At 33.2% G+C, this 25,532-nt stretch overlaps 1 protein-coding gene across 11 annotated transcripts in view; it reads right to left on the bottom strand.

Annotated features, from left to right (window-relative positions):
• Nucleotides 1–1,257: 1,257 nt before the first annotated feature.
• The window catches only part of Nlgn1 (neuroligin 1), an 883,817-nt gene continuing 859,542 nt past the window's right edge, over nt 1,258–25,532 (bottom strand). For 8 of the 11 annotated variants that reach the window (XM_078043661.1, XM_078043658.1, XM_078043659.1 and 5 more), the window contains 3 exons: nt 12,681–12,893; nt 8,565–9,354; nt 1,258–7,485 (listed from right to left, as the gene is read on the bottom strand). In XM_078043661.1, the coding sequence (XP_077899787.1) occupies nt 6,663–7,485; nt 8,565–9,354; nt 12,681–12,893 (1,826 nt within the window). In that variant the 3' untranslated portion in view covers nt 1,258–6,662. The remainder of the gene's footprint in view (nt 7,486–8,564; nt 9,355–12,680; nt 12,894–25,532) is intronic. The other 3 variants (XM_078043662.1, XM_078043666.1, XM_078043668.1) reach the window with 1 other exon arrangement.

The following is a 25,532-nucleotide window of genomic DNA, read 5'->3' as shown; positions in this document are numbered from 1 at the left end:
ATTCCTCTCATTGCTTGATTCATGTAGTTTCTAATCTGCCCGAAAACAGAGGAAGCATTCCCAAGGCACCAGTTAGATCGCCTTTTAAGACTTGCCTCACAAATTCCACACATTTGAAAAAGAAGAAGATATAAATAGTAATGAGACAGTTCATGGAAATAGAAGCTGTAGTAACTGTTGGGAGGATCCCCTATGGTGCAGAGGAAGGCAGCTCTGGGAGTGAAGTTGAGTATTTTCAGGGGAGATAGAAATGTTTTAAAGAGATATTCAAATCGACTCGCTAGAAATGTGGTAGTAGGAAGTACTTCAAATTATAGCACTTCACTGGAAAATTCTGCTTTTACATAACATTTATAGAATATATTTGGGACTTTTTTTGAACTCAGAAATAACATTCTGCAAACTGTAAGAAAATGTAAAAATGCAGTGAAAAATGTATTCATATCTAATGACACCAAATTCTACAAAACATCAAAACTCTCTATTATAGAAAGTGAACTCTTGGAATATGTTTTTGAATCATTTAATTTATTTTGTACCGATGGCCATATGCAGCCACAGAGATCTGTAAAACAGTGTCACTTATTTTCTTTAGCAATTGGAAAGCATTGATGTTTAAGCCATGTATGGGAAAATTTCATGATGTCCTACTTGTTTTCTGGGTTACACAGATAAAAGGTGGCCATATATAAAATGGTTTTCTCTCCTAAGGTCATTACTGATTGGATAGTACAAGATTAGAAATACGTTACTCCAGGTTTTAATTTTCTTTATTTCTAGGGACAAAATTTGACTGAGACTTGGACCAAGGATTAAGTTTAGTGCATTTTCTTACATGTTAGTAATCTTGTTCTCTATGATCAATAAATTTATGCTTTAAAGGGATTTATTGAAATCCTTTGTTTTCCTTTTTATAAACACATCTCTATTTATTGAACCACTCCAAGGGAAAAATGACTTCAAACTGGGAAGTTTCTCTTGGCTCCTCATTGTCTCCTTCCTTACCCCTGCTTCCCCTTTTCTCTCTTCTCTTCTGACAAGTTCTGTCCAAATTTCCAAACACAATTCTCCATGTTCTTTCCCTGAATCCACCAAGAGATAAACAGAACATAAGCCTATAATTGTTTCCATCAAATCAGAATCATCATCACACATGGGGGATATCAAGAAGTTGTAAGGGAACATTGATCTTAGAAATGCTTTAGGGCATGCCAAGCAGAAGAAATTATTTCTGAATTTAAAAATAGCCAACACAACTTGGAAAATATGATAATATTTATTCATGATAATAAATGCATTTTAATGAAAGCCATGGATGTCCAAACACAAACTGAACCATGACAACCCAATGGCCCTTTTTTTTTTTTTTACAAAAACCATGATATATGACGCATTAATTTGCTAATTGATATGAATGCAGAGAAAGAATGAATCAAAAACACTAAAACTTTTTAAACACTTCATCTAATATAGATATCAGCTCTGAAAATGGCATTCAAAAATGGTCCCCTTGTTTGAACTTCAGCTGCTGAGTTTTCGTTATTGTGTCTTTACAAATCTCTTTAAAGCTTTGTTATCATTTATATCAACACAACACTTCTTGTACTTTGGCTTGACTTTCCATGGAATACTGAATCCTGTCATATTATTACAAATTTAGGAAGCTATACAATGTTATTTGTAAATATATGGATCTAAAAGGGCCATCATAAATTTCCAATGAACCATGTATTAGATAGATATATGTATGATATAGTACATAATGGATGGCCAGAAAAATTATATATGTATCTTATTTATGTTTGTTCCTAATAACTTCAGACTTCTAAATTAAATTCAATATTTGGAAACATTTAAAAGTTTGTTAGAGATTGAAGTTTCTGTTCTTAAGTACCATCAAATCAGATGCCTAAAGAGTTATTATGTTTCAAAAAAAATAATGACTTCATTCTTTCCAAAGAGTCATTTGTACCCATTTGATATCCTACAAAACTCAAATTAATTGCACAATTTCCAAATAATATTTTCTTATTAGCAATTGTAAACCTATTCATTTAAGTTGTTTTTTAAATCAAATTAATCAAAATCTGTAAATTAAAAAAGTTAAGTTTTATAAATAAAATTCCAAAAGGAAAAGGCACTTAGGCTCTGCACATGGTTATTTCAGTTTATATTCTCCATAACCCTAATCACATTAATTAGGGAATTAATTTCTGGCCTGCATACAATAAATACAGCAAAGTGCCAGATTAAAACCAAATCGCAATGCTTATGGAAAAGAATCAAGTTGGTCACCTGAAGTTTCTAAGGAACTTTGGAGACTGCAATGGAAATCTGAAGTGTATATTGGTATATTGTCAATATCAAGTGCAGGAAAGGTATAAGGCTATTGCAGACATTCTGTTACTTTATAGACAAAAAAGCTAAAACGATTGCTGTAACAGTAAAGCTTGGCAAGATAATTAAATGAATGATAACAAAAATCTCAGCAGGGAAGTGCCCATTAATTGAATTTATTTGGGAGCATGTTTTCACAAGTATAACCAAATTATCTAATTTTCACTCACATTAAAAAGTGATAGTCTGTAACAACTAATTACTGGAAATGAAGGAAAAGGCCAGTACTTTGAATCAACACCACAGACAGAAATAAAATTACTAACATCAAAGGATTTCTATGATGTTTCACAACTTCCTAAAAACTCCACTCATATTGTCCCGTGAAAGTATTTCAGTGAAACTCGCCAAGGAAAAGAATCCCAGTAATTTCTATGTAGTAGTGTCTTTAAAGCTGGAACATATTTACTACATTTCTTCTATCCTTTCTTGACAATAATATGCATTTGAATATGAATATACCAACAGGTGAAATAACTGTCATTATCTAACATTTTTTACATACAGCCATTTAAATTTGGCATTTCATTTCTGTAAGAAAATTATTGCCATCTTGTTTTCCTGCTTAGTAAACATGGTTGATATATATATAAATGTTGCTCTTTTCAGGTTATACAGATTAAGAAGTCTGAAATAAAGAATTTTTTGGTCAACATTTAAATTCTATTGAGAAATGAAATTATCCACACTCATTTCATTTGAGTTGAAAAGATGTCTCCAAATTGGGTATTTGTAACATTTTAGCAAATTATGCTCCAATTTGCATAGAATTAATGAAATTTATTAAATACCTGTAGTAGTAAATCAGATTTTGTTCATAGTTTAATAAAAATTTAAAACTATGAAATCTGTCATTTTAACATTTTTAACCTCATACTCTAAAACAATATTATTCTAATAAACGTTTGGCAAAAAGTTTATAGAAAAACAAAACAATAAAATAAAGTTCATTTTGGCTTAATGTTTATATAAATTCTAAGCAGCCTTGCTTAGGTTACAATTTAATCAAATCAAGAAAATCTGAATTAATAAATAATGCCAAAATGTTCTTTTATTTTTAGTACTTACTTTTTTTCCCTAAAGGAGGCTATTATCTAAATAAATACATGTTAAGCATATTGATTAAAATTTATTAATAGTATTCAAATTAGTTCTTGCATTTAAAAATTTATATTGCAGCTTTGAAAACAGTTCTTAATGTTCTGCTTAATGTGGGATATCGTTTCTCATCCAGAAAACTAGAGTCTGTGATTATAAAACTAACAACTAACACTCATTCACAATGACTTTACCAATTAACTTGAGAAGAGCAATAAAATCTGGCTTCTCTGCCTTCTGCAAAGTTGATGCTACTTAAATTTTAGAGAAATAAACAGGGTAATGCTTTTTCCCCAAATTTTAACATGAAGTAGAAGTCAGATACGGTACAGATAGGCAGGTTTACAGGTAAAGGTACAGTAGGGAGAAATTTGGCCATCAGTACAACATAATAGAATGTTTGGTTTTGCCAGGTGGAAGTAATGCCTATGAAGGTATTCATATATTGTCTTACTCTGCTGTCATTTCTAGTTCTGTTTTTATCTTTTGTTTACTCAATATAGTAAAAGACAGTCTTCTGATTAAACAATATTTCAGATGCTAAGCAATTCCTTTTATTGGTTTACATTGGCAGTTCACAGTCTAAAAGCATAACCACATCAGGCAAAGACTGAATGTAGACCACTCTGGATTTTGAAGACTCTGGATTTTTTGGCTTCTAACAGAGATTTTTATTTGAAATTATGGAGCCATATCTGCATTTTACTGAAGGTTCATAATTGGGAGGAGAAATTGTAATCAAAGAAATCCCTTGAAATAAACTTATCTTTTAGTATAATTTAATGTCTTGCACAGCAATTGTAAGTTCTCTTTCAAGGATAATTTTCTATCTGCTACTTTATGACAACTTAATTACCCTTATATTATGAAGTTAAATTTTCTTTCTTTCTTTCTTTCTTTTATTTATTTATTTATTTTTGGTGTTGGGGATTGAACCCAGGGCCTTGTGCATGCAAGGCAAAGCACTCTACCGACTGAGTTATATCCCCAGCCCCGTGAATCTAGATATTTATATTTCATGAATTTTTGCACATTTCTTTCCAAAAGACCTTCTCCCTGATGATCAGAATTGTAACCTGTGTTTCTAACGAAAAACAATTGGCACTTTATTTCTAAAACACCTTCACAAAAGGGGTATTTAAAAATACAAAGCTAATATTTTTAAAGAGTTTCTGGAGCTTATAAATCCATAATGTTAAAGTTTCAATCTTAGACAAGAATTGACTTTAAACACATGGTCATGTTTTTCTGTAGAAGTTACCTATGTGTCTTCAAAAACCCGACTGGTCTAGAAAAATGACCCTTTGAGACAGTCATGTTTCTCTTGTTTTTGTTTTGTAAAAAAAGACAAAACAGCAATAAACATTTTAGCTCTTTAATGAGCAAAGATCATGTCTCTTAGCATTTGACTAATAGTCATTATCTAGATTATCTTTATTTCACGCAATGACCAGTGACATGGCCAAGATGTACAAAGTTGTTTCCATCAAGTAGTATACAATTTTTTTCTTTTGTATAATAAGCTTTCATTCTTGAAAAAGAGTAACTGAAAAGAAAGGTTTCTGTTACTGCAGTTAGTTTGTCAGAGAAAGTTCTTTGCATTATCTTACAAACTATCAAAATTGCTAGTCATCTGAAAAAATGTAAAAAAAAATCACATAACTTTAGTCTAATAGAAATATAGTACAGGTAAGAGAGAAAGTATTTATCAGGATGTGCTCTTTAAGTCCATCTCATTGTTTTAATATAAATGTACATCGGATTACATATACAAACATTTGGAAAGGTCAGTGATATACTGATATTACTGGTAAACAGGGGGATGAAGAGTTTCCTGTGATCTTAGAGTATTCATTTAAAATCACACACGTGTGTAAGACTAAAATCCTCCAGGTGTTGACTCTCCTAGGTTCTTTATCTATGTCGCACTCTACTGAGATTGCGTGAGTAAATTCCAGTGAATGAACCTCAGTGAGAAAGATAAGTGATGTGAAGAGGGACATAACTTTATATTGAATTATTATCGGTAAACATTTTGCCATGCAACATGAGTAAATCAATTAACTGAGAACTGTCATCAGAGTGGTAATATTGGGGCATCTTCATATCATAAAAGACTGTTTCAAACAACTCTTTGGACACACTTCACCTTACCAAAAGGAACAAAATACAGAGTAACAAAAAAACACAGCAAATTATAGAGCCGGTAACATATGTCCAATTAGGGTTATATTTCTATAAATTATTTAGATGGGAATGAAAAGAACATTAAAAACACAGGAAATTTTTTTTTCTGGGATTCATATCAGCGAGTATTCACCACTATACCTATATTTCTTCAAATACCTTTAATAGCTAATTCCTTCTATTATTGAAGCTACTGTGAATTATTTTACTGTAATTACTTTTGCCCCTTAAAATCTTCTTTAGGTTCTGCCAATTGATGGAGGAAGCTTCTATTAAAAACTCCAATGGGATGAGAAGAATTTTAATTACGGCTTAATCAGCAGCACAGCCACCAAGCATATAAATTATCATGCACATCGTGCTAAAAATATCCAGTTTCCTTTATCCCCACAACTTTATACTGACAGCACTTATGTGATAATGTTGTACCTGCCAGTCTTTAAACTCCTTTGTTTTACTGGCAAATTTCAGCATGAGCCTCCGCTAAGGCCATTAACAGCATTGGTGCTTTGTGTACTTATCCAAATATGTAAATATGGTCTACACAATAAAACAGCTCCAAATAAAAACTGGTGAAAATTATCTGACATTCCATTGGTGTGTCCCTTGTGCATATTCATAGTTGTTTTTAAATTTTTTTATATTTCGGACATAGTTCTTTCCTGTTTGGTGTTCCACATGCCTAATTCCATTATGCAACTTAAATCTTCAAAAAATTAATTCTTGAATGTGAATGAAAAAGTATCATTCAGAACAATTGCTTCAAGCAATTGAAATTTGTTTTTAGAGTTGATTTGTGTATATATATATACAATTCATTTTTTCAAAACCCCCAAAGTTCTTGATATGTATATTCACATAATATTCCTCCTTATTTAAATAGTGAGAGTCTTGTAGGTTGAAAGCCAAGGAATCTTCAGTAATTTTGTTTTACTGCAATCCATCAAAAGAAAAAAAAATAGTTTGTTTCTCTTATCTGGCTATACCCTGGTTGTTGAATGTGAATGGGGGTGGGGATGGGGGTGGGGCAGAGTATTGTTCTGTCCTCCAGTAAATGTATTGAATGTGTGTAAGGGTTGAATCCCTGGTATAGTGTTGGGAATCATTGTAATGGTGTTGGGTGTCATTAAGGGAACATCATCAGGTGACCTTCTCATAGCTAGTGTGTAATCTGGGGGGCAGGCGGTCCGAAGAACCACCTCATGTGGATGGATGGACTCACATTCATGATCCAAATCAGTGTGCTTCATTTGGAGGGACATGATTTCCTCTTCTTGTGCATGGGTCAGATCGTTGGTGGTAGTACGCTGAGGGCTGCACCTCCTGTGGACATCGTGTCTCCTCTTATCCTTTTTGTAGTACAGGGCTGCAAAGGCCAAGATGTTCAGAAACAACAGTGATGCTCCGACTGCAATAGTGACACTCAGCTCTGTTGAGTAGTCCCTTTGATCCACTGAAAATGGACTTGGCTGTTGTTTAGGATCATCCTGCTTGGCAGTGGGAAAGGCTGATGTGACAGGTACAGAATTTTTTCTCGTGGGTCTGAGAGTGATGTCAGTTGATGGCACTTTAGTTGTTGTGGAGGTATACTGAGAAATGTCATTGAGATTATGCAGATGAGGTACCAGCTCCAACCAGAGGTTCACCTTATTGGCCCTGTAATGCTCTTTAACTCTTGGTTTTAATCCAATATGGAGATAAAGTTGGTCTTTCTGGGAATATCTGGTCCATGCTACTTCTTCAAAGCGGTTGGGTTTGGTATGGATGAATTTTGTGTCTTGAGGGACTGGTTGATTGGGGTCACTAGGAAAGAAAAAAGAATTTATGAGAACAAGATTATTTTGTCCATAGTCAAAATATCAGTACTTTAATGTCAAGTGAAGCGGTAACACAACAAGGCTTTAGGTTGTGTTTTAACATTAACTTGGGTCAATTTAGAAATTTAAATCTCATATAAGAGGCAGATTTCTAGATGGTTGAAAATACAAAACAATAGGTCTCACATTCTTGCCCTCTATGTCCACTAAAAACAGGCTGCTATCTTTTCCAAGATTTATCTATCTATCTATCTATTTTTGGTACCAGAGATTGAACCCAGGGGCACTCAACCACTGAGCCATATCTCAGCCTCTTTTTTTTTTTTTTTTTTTTTTAAATTTTGTGACAGGGTCTTGCTAAGTTGTTGAGGCTGGCTTTAAATTTGCAATCCTCCTGCCTTGGTCTCCAGAGCCAGCTGGGATTGTAGGTGTGTTCCTCCACATTCAGCTATTCCAATATTTTTTTTAAAAAATTTATTTAAATATTTATATACACATGAGTTATCTTATAGGAAATCTATATAGAAATGGTATGGAAAAATAGAAAGGAAGGACTTGAGGTTTGGGACTGGCAGATAAATATTTGAGTTATGGTGCTGCAACATATCAGAAATATGAATATCTATAAGAGGCTCTCAGAACCTCAGGACCCCTCTGTGTAAAACAGGATTAATAGTATCTGACTTTGTCTCAGACGGTTGTTAGAAAGATCAAATAGCGCACAGAATTATGAACTGGAAATACTATGAAATAATATTTTGTACTAGTAAATAGTAACAAAAATAAGTTCTTTGTAATACAAAAAACCAAAAACATAAACAATTTTTCAGCAATGCAATAGAGACATAAGCCTTTCTCAATAAACTTTTAAAAAACAAGACTAAAATAGTAATGACTTTTTGAAACATTATAATATAGAATTAATTTTTTAACAAAAAGAAATTGCTATATTGCTGCTATCAATTTGTTAAATTATTTGGGCACAAAATATGTATTGTTTTTAAAAATATTTAAAGGGATTTATTCTACTAAAATTCTAGTAATCATCACTCCTTAAGTACGTACCCAGTTTTAGCAAAGTTTGTCCAGTATGTCATTACGACAGCACTCAGCATCACATCATTTTTGGAGAAATTGCAAGGAAATAACTCTGTGGGACCAATCATGGGGATTCCCAATACATAGGGAACCTCATCTCCATGGGCTGCATCAGCCCAAGCTGGAACCTGATCTGTTTGGCAATGATGGTAAAAGGCGTAGAAGTATGTGGGTGAACCAAAGTTTGAGTGAAGATCTGCTGTGGCTACAGCTGGTGCCACCCACTGATGGTCAGTAAATAATGCCAACAGTGTCTTCCTTCTGGTTTCAGGGTTATGCCGATCAGCCCAGTCAGTGTACATGAATTTAATGGTTTCTCTCAAAACATCTTTGCCTTCAGGATAGCCGTATAAATTATCAACAAAATTGGAAACAGCAAAGTCAAAGTCACTAGCTGATATACCATCATCACTATCTACTATATTTTCAACAAATTTTAACCCTTCCCCTTGGTTAACTCCTAACATTATGTCATAGTTGAGAAACTCTCCTTGCTCCATCAATATCTGGGGGTCGTCTGGTATGACATCACCATCGATCACAGGTCCAAAGGCTATGTGGTATCTGGCAGGCTGAATATCTTGATCAACAAGTTCTTTGTAAGGCTTCTTCTGGAGGCATTCCACTAACTCTACTGTATCTGAAACATTGCAACCAACTTTTGTGGCCAACATCCTAGCATATTTTGCAGGTTGGAAACTAACAGCCCAGCTGGAAAGGGCTGTTCCACTTTGAGCTATTGCTCGTTGAAAAAGTCCTATGGGAAAATCAACAAAGAGTTTCAGGTAACCTTTGAAGAACATCGTGGCAAAAAAAAAAAAAAAAATAATAATAATAATAACATCTGACCTCTGAGACACGTATATAAAAACCCAGATACATATCAAGAAACAGAGAGAGACATTTGGCCTAATAGAGAAAGTACATAAAGTCATCCCCAGGGTATAATGAATCAGAGAAGTAACTAAGTCTTGGGCTTTAAGTGACACCTGTTATAGGGATTAATAGTTCTAAAGTTTTGCAGTCTCATAGAGGCAGTAAGCAAAGAGAAGAGGAGAAGTTGGAAATACTACAGGAAAAAAGCCCCCAATATTATCTTCTAGGAGCATGTAAACACAGTCAACACCAACCAGAGGGGGCCAATCCTCTCTCTTTTGACTCACCATCAGACTGTATTGTTTATTTGGGATATTTTTTTCCAAATTGATTTTATCTGTCTTCTCTCAAAATAACTCTGTGTGTTGATCACACTAGCTTTATTTTGAAAAAGACTTGTAGTCTCATAAAACTACTGGGGTTGGGAATTTGTTAATACCCTGGGGATGGCCTTAAAGTCACACAAAACAAAGTATCACTTTAGACATACTCATTCCAGATCTTCATGTCAGACATAGTAAGCTGAATATTTTCTTTCAGAGAAGACATAACAATTGAAGTGTCTTCACTAAGTTAAAGAAAAAATTATGAGCAGAAAGATCCAGTTGGGGTGGGTGAGTAAACATCTTCCACTGTTGAATGTAACTTGCATTATTCTATCAGAAAATGTGAAACATACATGGTCCACTGCTTTTTACTTAATTATGTTTAAGAATTGTAAATTATGGCCCCATAGGTAGCTTGATAAGAGCTGCATGTCATTCAAATTTACAGATGCATTTACCCTAATCTACTTAATAGGGTACTTTATAATGACATTCTTGTTTTAAACTATAATTTGTCTATTTTCTTTTAAATTTTTACATTTATTATCAATTCCAGATGTAGTTCAGTTATTTAACAATATGCTTAATTATTCATACATGTTAATGAGAAAATAACTCCTTTTATAGTAATATAACTTCTTTTACAACTGCTAAAGTAGTTCTAAATTAGAAGTAAAGTGTTTTCCAAACATGCATATATATTAAAAAAAAAATCTATAGTTTGTTCCTAGATAGTTCTAAACATTTTTAAAAGTTAAACAATTTTACTTTCTGACTCTTTGGAAACATATTTTTACTTTGATAAAACAAGGTGTACTAGAATAAACAATACAAATACCAAAAATTTTAAAGACATGTAGGCCGCTGTCAAAATTTGCTTGAAGAAATACTTTATGAATTAAAAATTTTACAATTAAAATAAACCTAGTGACTTTGATGATATTCTTTGAATTTCCAGGACTCAGTGATGTTAACTAATTATGCCCCCAAAAGATTTAGTGAAAAATGCACATCATATTAAATATTGCCTGAAATACCCCAGTTAGATGGTCTTGGGAAAGACCATTTATATTATCACTATTGACAGTGCTTGTTGAATGTACTGGAGATGTAGCTCACTCTTGGGGTCACAGCCTGCACACTGCTGCAGCCCTTTATGGAGTTTACAGACTTTGAAGCCAATGATTACATCGGAGGCAGAATCCTTTGGATTATTTCAAGAGTTTTGAGCCTGTCTTGGTCAAGTCTGGCAGCACATCCTGGAGATGGGTTTAAGAACAAACCTACCTCTGTCTCTGGCCAGAGCTTCCCTTGAATGGTGTGATGGAAGGTTATATTTTCTACTATTTGCAGAACTATTTGCCAGTCTTCTTCTCACTGCCAATTGTTGAATAGCGATGTTGATTGATAAACTAACTTATTTTTTTTTAATGCAATGCTAGTTTGATAAGCTAAAACTAGCTTTGGTACCCATTTTTGTTAAAATGAGGCCAAGAAGTCTATTCCAGTGAAATCAGTAATGTATGATAACATGCCTAAATATTGGCACAAATAAGGTGCTATCTCTAGAACAATCTAATCTTTTTAATTAAAAATCCAAAATCTGTTATTTCAAAATAAGCCATTTCATTTCAAACAAAATCTCTATGCATTTTAAAGTATTCTCAGCTATATAATTTTGTCATCTCAAATCAGAATCTTACTAATATAAATGTGATGCAATATAAAATATATTAATAAATTAAATAAAGAAAAATTCTCTCTATACACTCATTGATTGGTTTTTCTTTTAGAATTCCACCTTAACGTATCTTTGATAACTAAAACAAATATTCTATGCATGATGCTCAACCACAAAAGTTTCACAAAATAAGATGCTTCATAAATTTTGCTTGATAATATATACTTAGGTTTTCCATATATATAAAATGAGAATTAAGAAACATAAAATAAAAAATAGGCTGTGTTGATGCATATTCTCTTTTTTCCTATTATACATAAATAATGGAGAAAAATATTTACTTTCCAGACTTCTTCAACAAATCTTTTCTGTTCTTTATTGGTCTTTCAAGTTTTAAATTAATTATGTAGGTAGAATGGGTTCCTTATCACATGGTAAAATGGAGCCCATAAAGAAAAACATGAAGAGCCTTGAACAGGCACTTTGGAAAAAAGATGTCAAAGCTAAAATGTAAACAAAATATTTCATAGTTTTAAGCAGCTTTAGTGCTCCATGATGCTTTGCCAAGCTTTAGGGGAAAAACACTTTTGGAGTTGAAAATAGAAAAAGTCACAAAATCAAATATATTATTTTTTAACCAAAAACTCAACTAGTGACCTTGATGCTTTGACAATTTTGGATCATGCATGCAAAATAATCAAATATCCATTCTTTTCTCAGACAACAAGTGAAATCTTATGATTCCAGACAAACTAGTTTATGACTGCTCCATTAGTTTCAAACTACTAAAGGGCTTAAAATGTCTATTTTCTTGAAAATATATTATATACAATCCCTGTGCTAAATAAAAAAAAAATCTTATTTGATTTTGATTACTGAATAAACAAAGAGGACAAAACTGCTAATGTCTTTGCCTGATTTTCCCCCAAATCATCCTTTGAAGAAAAGAAAATAACTACAATACTAGCTAATCTGAAGTGTGCTTGAAAGGGCATCCTTACCAAGCTCCACAAGAGACAAAGAAGAGTTTGACAAAAATTTAAACATGCATAGAAAGCTGAAGAAACATAGTTTTAAACAGTTATTGAATTCAACCTCACATTCAGTTTGAACAGAGAAGTATATACAAAGTATCACATATTACTGATGGTGGTGGCATGCAGACACCAAAATTGTCAAAATTTGCAACCTGCATAATACCTTTGGTTGAATTGCTCCAACGGTTACCTTCAGAATAATGGGATAAAGTCAGCAGATTGACACATGAACCCCCAGCGCCTGATCCAAAAACAGTGATTCTCAAGGGGTCACCACCAAAGAATCCAATGTTCTCACTAGTCCATCTTAAAGCCTGTATGAGATCAAGAAGTCCATAGTTTCCTTTTGCGGCCTGATCTCCTGTACTCAAGAAACCTGGAAAATAGAAATGGAAAAACACCTTAGAACACTTGTTTAGTTGACATTAACTCAACAGACATCACATTTAAATGCAAATGGAGCCTTCATTAATCAATGTGAGCATAAACCAAGGTTTTTAGTAAAAATTATTTCCCACCAGAAAAAAATGATTTATCTTAGGAAGAATAGTAGTGATGAAAACCTGAAACATGATGTTTATCTTCCTCAAAGGCTTCCCAAGTTATCCAGGTAACAGGTCAACAGGTTAGATAGAGGAAATAAAAGCATTTCCAGAAGAACACAATGGAAAAATTCCAAAGGTCAAGTTGTCTGATGGAGACATTTGGGAAGTACTATGAGAATACGCGAAAATTAACTGCATGAAACACCATATCAGTCCTCAAGTTTCTTATGGTTTCTCCGGGACAGAATTTAAAATATGTATAGCAGAAAGTAAGTATGGCTGTAGAGAAAAGACATTTTCCAAGCCTTGTGGGAGAAGTTTTAGAAATTCTGTTAAATTATATACAATTCTTTGCATGCATCCATTTGAACATTTTTTTTTTTTTTTTTTTTAAAGAGAGAGTGAGAGAGAGGGGGACAGAGAGAGAGAGAGAATTTTAACATTTATTTATTTTTTCTTAGTTCTTGGCGGACACAACATCTTTGTTGGTATGTGGTGCTGCTGAGGATCGAACCCGGGCCGCACGCATGCTAGGCGAGCGCGCTACCGCTTGAGCCACATCCCCAGCCCCCCATTTGAACATTTTTAAAATCAATTTTGGCCCATGATTAAGAAAGAATCATTGTGCTAGAGATAATTTGAGACCATATTTTGGAATACCTTAAACACCAAACTGAGGATTGTTGCTCAATTAGTTAACAGTATAAATAACTAAAGTTTTTGAAAAGTTCAGATTCAGATCATTTCTGGGTTGTTCAAAGCTCTAGTTTAAAGCTAATATGATAATGAGGAGGAACACAGGTTGAAGAATACGAAGAATAAAGATTGGGGAAAGATTAAACAGATCTGAACTGACAAGGGCGATAGAGATTGAGAAAGAAAATGAATACAAAAAATTGTGGCAGTTAAGAGCTGAGTGAGGAACGACCAACAATAAAAAAAATAAATAAAAAAAATAAAAAAGAGCTGAGTGATTTGGGAGATTGTGGAGGGAGGAGTCAAAGATATTACTTTAGTACCACTTTAGCCATATTCATTTTTTTTCTGCAAAATGAGTTTTTGGTAATGTATTACAACTTGTAAAACATACATTTGTTCTCTATCATAATACTGCAATTTTAATAAATCAGAAAAGTAGAATGTGGTTCATAAAATATTACATTTTATGGATTATTCATATCATATAGAAAATATATAGGGTCATATTACATGTAAACTGATTAATAATACTCAGGAATATAATTTAAAATCTCAACAAGTTCATAGAACTAATTTAAAATTACTTCTATCTGATATTGTAAATACAGTAGAAACTACACATTGATTCAATGTTTAAATAAAAACTAATGGTTTTCAATTTAAAATATACTTCATTTTATAAAATAAGTGATGCAATCAACTGTATTTCTGAAAGTCAGACTATGACATTAGTACCTATAAGTTGAATAAGTAAATTCATAACCAAAATGAATGTGTGGATGAGAAATTCTTTAGGATTATTCTAGGGGGGAAAAAAGATCAGTCCTCCCAAGTAACTTTAATAAGGGAAAAGAATTGAAAGTGGTTAGTCCTTTTCCTACAAGATAAAAAAAAAATGTAAAAAACATAAATTCTATCTCTAGTTCACTCTATGAGCATATGTGCACATATGTGTATGTGGTCCAGGAAATATTAATTATTGTTAAGTTTGAGGATAACATTTTCCAAATATATTTTGAATAAACATTTCTTCCTGCTCATGCCCATTACCTGTAATTTAATTTGCATAATAATTTAAGGAAATTTTCATGGTTTCTTCTTACATTGAAGCATTGTCAAATACTCAATTATGGCATAATGAAATTCAGAAGTAAAGCATAGCAGGGGATTCCTTTATCTTTCCTAGCTATTACATGAACTTTGGTATAAGACAGAATCATTTCATTCCTAAAGAATTCAGTTATGAATGTTTTAATCTATAAAGATAGACTGATGGCATAAACCTGGAAAACAATATTATAGAAAGATTACTAATAATTAGTTAAAAGGACTCTGAAAGAATAAAGGATGGATATATATATATATATATATATATATATATATAGAGAGAGAGAGAGAGAGAGAGAGAGAGAGAGAGAGAGAGAGAAGAGAACAAGACAGTACTCTAGGTAGTTTATTACCTATAAATTCTGTATCACAACATTCAGTTAAAATTTGATTCCTGAGTATAGCTTAAGCCACACAAGCATAAAATGAGAATTTGAATTTAATTCCTCTTGAAATAATATTGAATAACATTATTTATTTTCAAATGAGTCTTTACATCCACACACAAAAAAACTTACTACTAAGATAACCATTATTCAATGTATAGCATGTAGAGAAGCACAGTAAATTCTACCTTAACTATTAAGTAACTGTATGCCCCCCCCCCCCACTATAATTTTACTTTTGTTTGTACCATTTTCACCACTCAGGTGGATTGGCCAACTAATTTTATATTTACATAACAATAGTTTTAAAATATATCAAGTCTCTGAAGAAAAACTGCTTTATACATAATTAAAAGAATGTTGTAACATCTTCCAAGAAAATTTTTAAACACACCGATTTGATTCCCAAATTATACTATTAAATTAACGTATGGAAGTTGATGAAGTCCTCCGGTAAAAGTTATGTCTTAGTTATGTCTTAGAAATGTCCAGGATTACTCCTAAAGCTCCATTTTTGATCTTCAATACTGAATTACCCTCACTCTTAATTCTATTTCATAGGTATGAAGAAGTATCCTTCTACCTATTCATTCATCTATCATCTATCTAGTCTATATGAAGCCAAATGATCATTATAAATATAGAGAACAACTTTAGGTTTTATATTATGGAGAAATAATAGTTACTGTCATTATTAAGTCCAGTCAACCAATCAGACCTGGAAGAGCCATACATGCTTCCATGAATTCCTTAATTTTTATGCTGCATTCAAATAACATCCTATGGCTCAGCTAGGCCCATGATATGAGGAAAGTTAAATAAGTTACTGCCTCAAAGGAGACACAGTTTGCTAATTACCCAAGAGATGTACATTATTTATATCTTGCTATCCAGTGAAGTATTCATCCAATTTTTAATTGACTTAGTTGCTACATTCTTAACAGCAGAATAATTTCAGATCACTCTATTTGGAAATTTATACTGAATTATTCAACTACAGTCCAACCATGAGGAACCCAATTTTGTAAAACCTGAAAGTGCCATTTACCTTCATGATCATTTGGAGAAGAAAGATTTTTCCTTAATGTCATTTAAACTAGTCATAACAGAAAGTCACAAACTTTATCCGGCCTTCATTTGTAAGCTTCTAGACTGTGTGATTAATTTTGTTACACATTCATAATAATATGGCATATTATTATTTTCATAAGACAGAATAATAGTGACTACAAAAAAAATTAGCTTTTCCTTTTTCAGGAAGAAGCAGCAGAATGTTCCAGGGAAAATCAACTATTTAGTTTACTTGACTCTCGACTACAAAATATTTTAAAACATTAGTACTTTAAAATTGATGGCTAACCCCAAAATTCATTATTGCCATTATACTGAGAACTACTTCACTATTTCATGAATCCACTACAGTCATTATTCAACTATTTGTTCAAATAAAATTTATTTAATATCATACTTCCTGCCTAAAAATTAGTTCTATTGAAAAACACTTCCAATTGTTGTTCCTACATGGAACAACTAATTCCACTGATCTGAGTAAATCTACTGAGAAAGCTGAGTTTTAAATCATAGTTTACCTGATCTGGCAACTATGATTGCTTTTCCATAGTTAAGGAGAAACCAGAAAATTGAGCATAGCTCCACAGGTCTTTGGAATGAAAAACTCAGATCAGGCCTAAAATAAATTGGGCAAGGGAAAAATAAATAAAAGCAGAAAATTACTGTGACAGAGATATTGGCTTGGCCTACTGATATATACTGAACTCACATGAGTCTCTGGTAAGCAGGTCCTAAGGAATAGGGGAGAAGCTAAGTTTGGTTGTCAGGCAGTAGCCTTGACGCTTATTCATTGACCCAATCAGTACTTAGGTTTCTAACAACACAACAAAGTACAATCTATTCCAAATGTTAAAACAGAAAAATTGGGTGAGTCTTACTAAAAAAACAATGACAAAAAGTACCTCAGGAGGAACCTTGGACCAGGAAAAACAGACCACTTACATTTCAAAAATTTTTTTAAAAAATATTCTTTTAGTTGTCAATGGACCTTTATTTTATTTATTTTTATATGTGGTGCTGAGAATCAAACCCAATATCTCACACATGCTAGGCAAGCGCTTTACCACTGAGCCACCACCCCAGACCACTGCTTACATTTTAGACAACATATAGAATGTCAGAGATTTAAGATGTCAGTGATTCTATACTGTATATGTGTGTTTTGCTTTTTTGGGGTGTGGGGTGGGGACCATCTTCAAATATCTATTGCATAATGGTTCATTTCTGGAAATATTAAATATTATATAATAACCTTAGAATCTGTATTGTGTATCAGACTATAAAGAAGTAGAAGGAAATTGTTAGTGTTTATTCATGCTGTTGCCTGGTTATAGATGATGTGATTGACTCTGAATCAAAATGATAAGACCTTCAAATAGAGACCATTAAGGAATCAGCCTTGCAGATATGACTCTTTGAATGACAGTGAGGCATACTTCCAGGGGCCTGGGTATATGAATTGAAAAAAGAACTAAGTATAGATTTTCCCTTGTAAACATAACTGGATTTTAAACTGTAGAATTAAATTCTAAGTGATTCCAATTAAAAATCCAACCAGAAATCCCATGTTCTAACTCTCGCTATCTGCTCAGTTGCCATGTCTAATCAGTGCCCCTGCACTCTTGTCTATTTCTTGTTTTAAACCACATACCCCTGTCTTTCCTTTCAAAACCCATGAAATCTTTCTAATTAGTCATTTGACCTCAAGCATGCCAACAAACAAGTCTATCTTTTATTCTCACCACACTCACTTTTGAAAAAATATTCTATTCTAGTAGAGGGATGCAGCTCTATGAAAATCTTCATGAGAAGTCATGATTAAATAATTTAAATTTATTTCTCTTTGAGGCAATATTGTTCAAAACATGGTGTTTTAAAATTCACCAACCTGGGCATATATGGCTAAATGGTGCCAACAATAGTGCCAAGACTCCACCATGGGGAAAAGTAATCTCACTGACATATGATTTGAGGAAAAAAATGGATATACACATGTAAAAGAATGAGTTTGGACCCTTACTTTCCATTATATATTTAAAAACAACCCAAAATGGATTAAAGGCCTAAATGTGAGACCTGAAATGACTAAACTTTTAGAATAATTCAGAGACGACTTCAGGTTATTGAATTTGGTGATGATTTTGGGGGGGTTTATACCAATGCTCAGGCAACAAAATAAAAAATAAGCAGATTGGACTCCACCAAACTTAAAAACTTCTGCATATCAAAGGAAAGAATCAAAAGACTAAAAAATCAATCCATGGAATGAAGGGGAAAAACTGTTAAGTCACATAACTGATAAGGTATTAATATCCAGAATATATAAGGAACTTTTATAACTAAATAAATAAAAGAGAAGATTCTAAGAACTAATTTTAAAACATACTAAAAGTTAAATAGACTTTTTTTTAGTTAATTTATGTCTTCTAATTTGTTATACATGACAGCAGGATGGATTTCAATTCACAGTACACAAATGGAGCACAATTTTTCATTTCTCTGGTTGTACACAAAGTGGAATCACATCATTCATGCCTTCATACATGTATCTGCAGTAAAGATTTCTCCAAAGAAGATATTGAAATAGTCAATAAGTACATGAAAAGATGTTCAACATCACTAATATTTAAAAAAGTACATCAAAACCACTGTGAGATAGCACCACACACTCATCAAGATGGTCATAACCAAATGAGCACAAGACAATAAGCTTTTGGCGAGGATGCAGAACATTTGGAATCTTATGTTGGTAGAAATGTAAAACAGCATATCTATTATAGAAAAGACTTTCCTCAAAAAATTTAAAAATGGAATTACCATATGCTCTAGCAATGGCCTCAGGATATATATTCAGAAGAACTCAAAGCAGGATCATGTCGCAAACCCATGATGGTCACTGTGCTATTCACAACAACCAAGAGGTAGAAATGACCCAATGTCCACAGATATAAACTGATAAAGAAAATGCAGATAATGAAAATGTGCATATGGGGCTGGGGATGTGGCTCAAGCGGTAGCACGCTCACCTGGCATGCGTGCGGCCAGGGTTCCATCCATGGCATCACATACAAACAATGATGTTGTTGTGTTCGCCATAAACTAAAAAATAAATATTAAAAATTCTCTCTCTCTCTACCGCTTGCGCTCTCTCTCTCTCTCTCTCTCTCTCTCTCTTAAAAAAAAAAAAGAAAATGTGCATATGATAGGATATCATGCAGCCTTAAGGAAATCTTGTCACATGGTACAATGTGGATAAAACTCAGAGATATTATGCTAAGTGAAATAAGCTTGTCATCAAAGGGTGGATATTGTTTAATTCCACTGATATACAATATCTAAAGTGGTCAAAATCATAGCAACAAAAAGTACAAGGGTGATGATTGATGACAAAGGAAATGGAAGGGTAATTTAGTATTAATGGGTATAGTTAAATGGCGTAAGATTGAAAAGTATTAGAGACCTTTTGTAAAACAATGTAAAAATAATTAATAATAATGAACTTAGTACTTAGTGAATTAGTCTATATTTAAAAGGGTTATGATGATAAATTTAATTTGTAGCTATAAAAATCACATTCCCCCAATGGGAAAAGTCGGGTCCTTTTAGAAAACAAAAACACCCATGGTACTACTTAATTAGCCATCATCTACAACTTGCTTCCTGCTTATTGTGTTCCCTTGAAAGCTAGTATCTAAATTTTTCTTAGAAAGCAATGAAAGACAAAATTAAAATAATTTCCTTTTGTATGAATCTGTTGGGGAAAGAAACTCGTTTGGAAATAGGACTGATAGCATTATCTTATAACATGAGGTATTTCCAAAATTCAGTATTTTGTTGACTTTATTTCTTCATTATTTTTTTGTGAGAGATAATTTGCTCTCTAATGACTCATCTTTGGGAAGAACAAACTGAGTTACTGGCCAAGGCTTCTGATTACTGACAGCTGGACATGGAGGCATATGCTGGGGAAAAAAGAGAGGAACTGCTAACAGATGTAAGGACAGAAAACACCTGTAGATTTTTGTTGTTATTTTCAGTTCACAAATTCACAAGTGTCACCCTTTTCAAGATAAGCAGGTCAGATTGATCTATCTCAATCAACATTTTGTGACTCCTTCATCCAAAAGGATTGAAAATTGATTTCAACCAGATTTCTTTTGAATATAGATGGTGACATAGAGAAAAAAAATCATGATTTACTTAGCTCTTAATCATGTACCTTATTTTCCTTTCAAAAATGGCACAAGATACTGGGGGCAAAAATAACCCATAACTCCAGTTCACACCACTATTGCCCCTATTCTCAACCACAATTTAAGGTTGTCAGTGTTCATACTCTTGGTCTATATGCCAACAGAAGCTCATCCAATATTTACTGAGATAGACTATAATACTCTTCCTGTCTATTTAAACCTGAATAACAACCCCAGTACAAAATCTGGTGAAATTCCTGTGTATTTTGAACTATTTGGCTGGCAAAGAAGTGAAAGGAAAATTTATATTCTAAAAGGGCTATCAAGTAAAAATAAATTGTTTATTTCGGACTGTTTGATTATGTAAGGATGTGTTCAGGGATTTAAATGCAGAATTTACTTCAAAGCATGTCATTGAGGGACACAATGGCTGCCATGGAAGAATGGTCTTTAGGAATTAGGTACCTAAAGACTATGCTTTGTGGCTTCAGAAACAATAAGCTGATGTGAATTTTGTAAATCTCTGTCTAATGTTTACTTTTTGTTCTCATTGTAATATGTGTGTGTGGTTGTAATGTGCATTTATAATTTTTTTTATATTCTCTATTTTTTTCTGGATTAATAACTTTACTCATTAAACTTGCCCCCAAATGGCCATTATATGTGTATTTGCTGAATGAAGGAAGCCATTAATATAATTCTCTGTCACCACATGGAGATAAATGTTTACACACTACAAATGAAAGACGACTCTATGTCTTTCTTTGTTGGCAACAGTAAAGTAGGAATTTAGGAAACATCTGTCTCTGTAGCTAGGAGGGGAAAAAACTAAGGAGGGGAAAAAACTCTAAGACAAAAAATGGGTGGTAACTGTCCTAAAGGGAGAAAAACAGCACAGACTTTGGTGGGGACTGTCTAAGAAGAGGACAGATACAGGGACCTGTTGGCTACCTCAGAATTTTGGCCTAAGTACATAGAGGGTGACAGACATTTTAAATTTCCCCACTAGTCAGAATTGTGAAAAGAATGGTTTAGGACAACTTGAGCGGGTAAGAGCAAGTTGGTCAGTCCTTCTGAGCCTTGATTTCCTAATGAAAATATTAATAATAGTACCTGCCCTACAGAATCATCATTATTAAAAGAGATGATGATTATTGCATCAAGAGAGTTTAATATATATATGAAAGGAATACTTTGGCTCTAATCAACTAATATTTTACTCATGACCCCTTATTTCTTTTAAATAAAATAAACTATTCTTATTGATAATAAATATAAAATTCAAAAGAAGAAAAAGAAAATACAATTTTAAAGGTTTACAAAGTTAAACACTTGTAACCTAGACAACAGAGTTAAATTTATCATGGAGGTTTTAAAATTGTTGTGCAGGGAATAGCAAGGAAGGCATTTCAAAACACACAGGTTGCTCCTTAGGTAGTAAAGGTATTGGTTATAATGTAAACAAATTTAAGCTATCCTATTTAGAGTAGGAAACATATTTGTATTCACTGTGGGTAGCTCCTTAGAATTCAAATCAAAGGATGAATTGGCATGTATTGCAAAGATAACAATTTTGCAAGCCAAGATACTCTGATGATGGTGAAGTATAAAGCTTCATCATGTCTTCATTTGCTGATAAATCATTATGTTAAAAATAGCTAACAAAATTACTAACACTTGTTCATAACACATTTTTTGGGTTGTAAGAGAAAAAAAGAGTAAGAGAGAGAGAGAGAGAGAGAGAGAGAGAGAGAGAGAGAGAGAGAGAGAGAGAGGGAGAGGGAATTTGAGCAATCTGACCATTATAAAATGGGCTAAAATGAGCAGCGATAGTCAATTGCACTTAGCTGGGGCCTAAGTGGATAGGAAGGGTGCTCACACTAGCTGGCGCTTGAAAAAGACACAAAAAGTAAAAAAGGAAGCATAGGAGTTAAGTTCTGAGTAATGACTAGTGACAATATCAGATGATTTTATGTATTTATTTGTAACATCTGAGGAATTTTTGATATGATAAAAGTTACCCTAAGGTTTAACATGTAAAATCTGGTATTCATAAAATGCTACCTTTATTCCATCTTTCTCTATTAAAAGCTAATCTGACTTTGTGACTTTAAAGCTTTTTATTTTTGAGTACTTTCAATATGACAGAAATATTTCAAAAATAGTACAAAGAACTACCATATATATACTTCAACTGGATCTCCCACTAATAATATTTTATTATCTTACTTTCTTTTTTCCTTTGTTTTTTTCATTTCTTCTATCCTTCCCTCCTTACTTTCTTTCCTTCTCTTTCTCTCTTACATCAAATCTAAAATCACATATTAAATTTAGTTTTCTATTTATATTCATTAACTTTTACATTGGTTGGTCTGTATTCATTTCTTGATTTTGACACTTTCTTAAGAAATACAGGTTAGCTATTGCATAGGCTGTCCCTTAATTAGTGTTTGATATTTCTTCATGATTATATTCAAATTTATAAAATTCTTGGTAAATGGCCAGAGAAATAATGTTGTGTTATCTCAATCAATCAGGACATGAGGAACATAATGTTGTTGTCTCCATTGACCATTTGGTTAGAGTGGTAATTTGCCAGGTTTCTCCACTATAAAATTATAATTTTTTTCCCTTTGCAGGGGATAAGTAAGTATAAAGTAGACAGATATACGGAGTTTATGTGAACATCCTGATTTCCATCACTTTCACACACCTATTTTAATGTCTATTGATGGTTATTATCTGAAACAGATATTTCTCCTTTCCCCAATTTGTGTTCACCCACTCATTCATTCATTTGTATGACTATGGACTCATACATTTGTATTTTACTCTAGAATTTATAATTTTTATTGTCATTCTACATTTTGATTCTTAAACTGTCCCCTGCTTGACCACAGAGAGCCCCATAAAAGTCATTGCAAGGAAAAGTAGCCTATTGGATTCCACCACTTCCTCGCTCTCTTTTGCAGTCTTCTCTGCAGAGTCCTCTAATTTCTTGGCTGACTAAAGGTTCAACTTCTACTCAGTTCCTAAGGTTCATTTTAAGTGTCATTGTTAGGAGGACTTGAAGTGCAGTTATTCCACCTTTTAAACATCTACTTTAGACAGGAGAGTCTTTTGTGTAGGGACTGAATTGCAACTTTTTTTTAACCCTAACCCCAGATTAGCACAGTGATACACATATAGTAAGTGTACAGTAAGTACACTTAAGTACAGTAAGTACGCTTGTGGAGTTAAAGGTGACCATTTTGAAGCACTCTGGATTCCATAAAAAAATTAAAAACATATATAACAAGAGACAATTAATTAATAACTTCATTTTATGCACAGCCTAAATATGTATATACTTCGACTATCTTGTATTTACAAATATCAGAAAAATATAACATGATTCCTGGTTTTATATAGACATAATTGCTAAGGTAAAACTAAGTATCTACAAGATAAACTTAACAAAGGTGAGATGTTTATTTTCATCTAATACAACTGTCCATGATTACAGTTACCATATAGTTAGTTGCAAAGGTGAAAACCAAGAACATTGTGAGAGATTCTGCTATAAATAATATGAAAACTCATCTAGAAAGAGAGAGATTGTCATATTAGAATAGTAAAAGTTAAAATGCAAACAAAATTATATTAAAACGACTTCCCATAATCAGGTGTGATAAAACTTAAATGCCAATTCAAGCTTTCACTTCTCCAAAATTTAAATGACAAATGAATTTTTAAAATAACATTTCCTAAGAAATTTCAGTTAGTATTTCTTAAAAGACAAGCTTATGAACCCTCTATTTGGGCCATTTGTTATGCATTTAGGGCAGCTGCTTAGCAGACATACGGAAGTGGGACCCAAAATATCCTGAGGCAAACCACTAATTCTAGAGGCCAATGTTAATAGCACCAGCAAATAGCCTCAGGGACTCTCGTTTACTAGTGCTGAAGGGATAGATGACAGCTCTGAATTAACTCTAAACAATTAATCTACCTAATATTGAAAACTTGGATAAATTTTGGATTCTACTCAAGTTTAAGTAACACGGTGATATTGGCTCCTGCAACCCATTGGAAGCCTTGGCTGAAGCACAGAATCTATTGCTGTGTTAACCAGTGAAGGCTCACAAGGAGAAAATTATTCATGTGAATTGGCCTTCAGTTAGAGAAATTTTTCAGAAGTTTTCCTAGCCCTGCAATTCCTACTGTAGCTATTATGGATCTTCAGCTCAGAGGGTCATGGAATGCTATTCAATAGCGAAGGAAATATTGAAACAAGTAGAAGGTCAATTTAGAAGAAGCAGTGATCTGAATCTCCCCCAGGGTGCCCTCACATTAAGTTCAGATTTGTAATTGAAAATAAATCTCATGTCCGGGTGACAAGTCTGAGGTCCTGTCCCGGGTGCAGTTTTCACTAAGCATTATATTTTCCAGCTTGAAGTCACTGTCCTTTTCAGCTGATTTGACCTGTAATGCCACAGTTGGATGTTGGCTGCCAAGTGATTATCTATTCAAGAAAAAAGTGAAACTAATCTCTGTATTAATATACATGAGGTGAAATGAGAAGGAATCTGAGACTTGAAGGCACAGAGACTGATGTTACAAGCTGTGCAGCGAGGCATACTCCCCCAGATCCAATAGCAGAATCAAACCCCAGAGAAGAAGGCTGACATTTGGCAGAGGTGGTGCAAGAGACAGCTGCTGTGGGTTGAAGTGACAGTTTGATTTTCTGGCACTTTAATGTAAAGAGTTGGTCTTTTTTGCAGAATAAAAAGAGCATTCCGTTATTATGCCACTTATCAAAAAAAAAAAGTACAAGTGCAGAATTCATTTCATTTTTTTTTCCTCTTACACTGAGGATTGCAGGGGAGCTATGTTGAGAAGATAGGATTTTTAATTTGTGAATGTTAAAAAGCACTTCCATATCATTTTCTATCTACTTAGAAACCTATTTTCCTTCTATTAGAAATATCCCTTCTTTCCCTGAGAGAATCGATAATAAAGAATATCAATTAAT

The sequence above is a fragment of the Ictidomys tridecemlineatus genome, chromosome 3 (assembly GCF_052094955.1).
Source record: "Ictidomys tridecemlineatus isolate mIctTri1 chromosome 3, mIctTri1.hap1, whole genome shotgun sequence".
Taxonomy (NCBI): domain Eukaryota; kingdom Metazoa; phylum Chordata; class Mammalia; order Rodentia; family Sciuridae; genus Ictidomys; species Ictidomys tridecemlineatus.
This window is presented reverse-complemented; position numbering and strand designations above follow the sequence as displayed.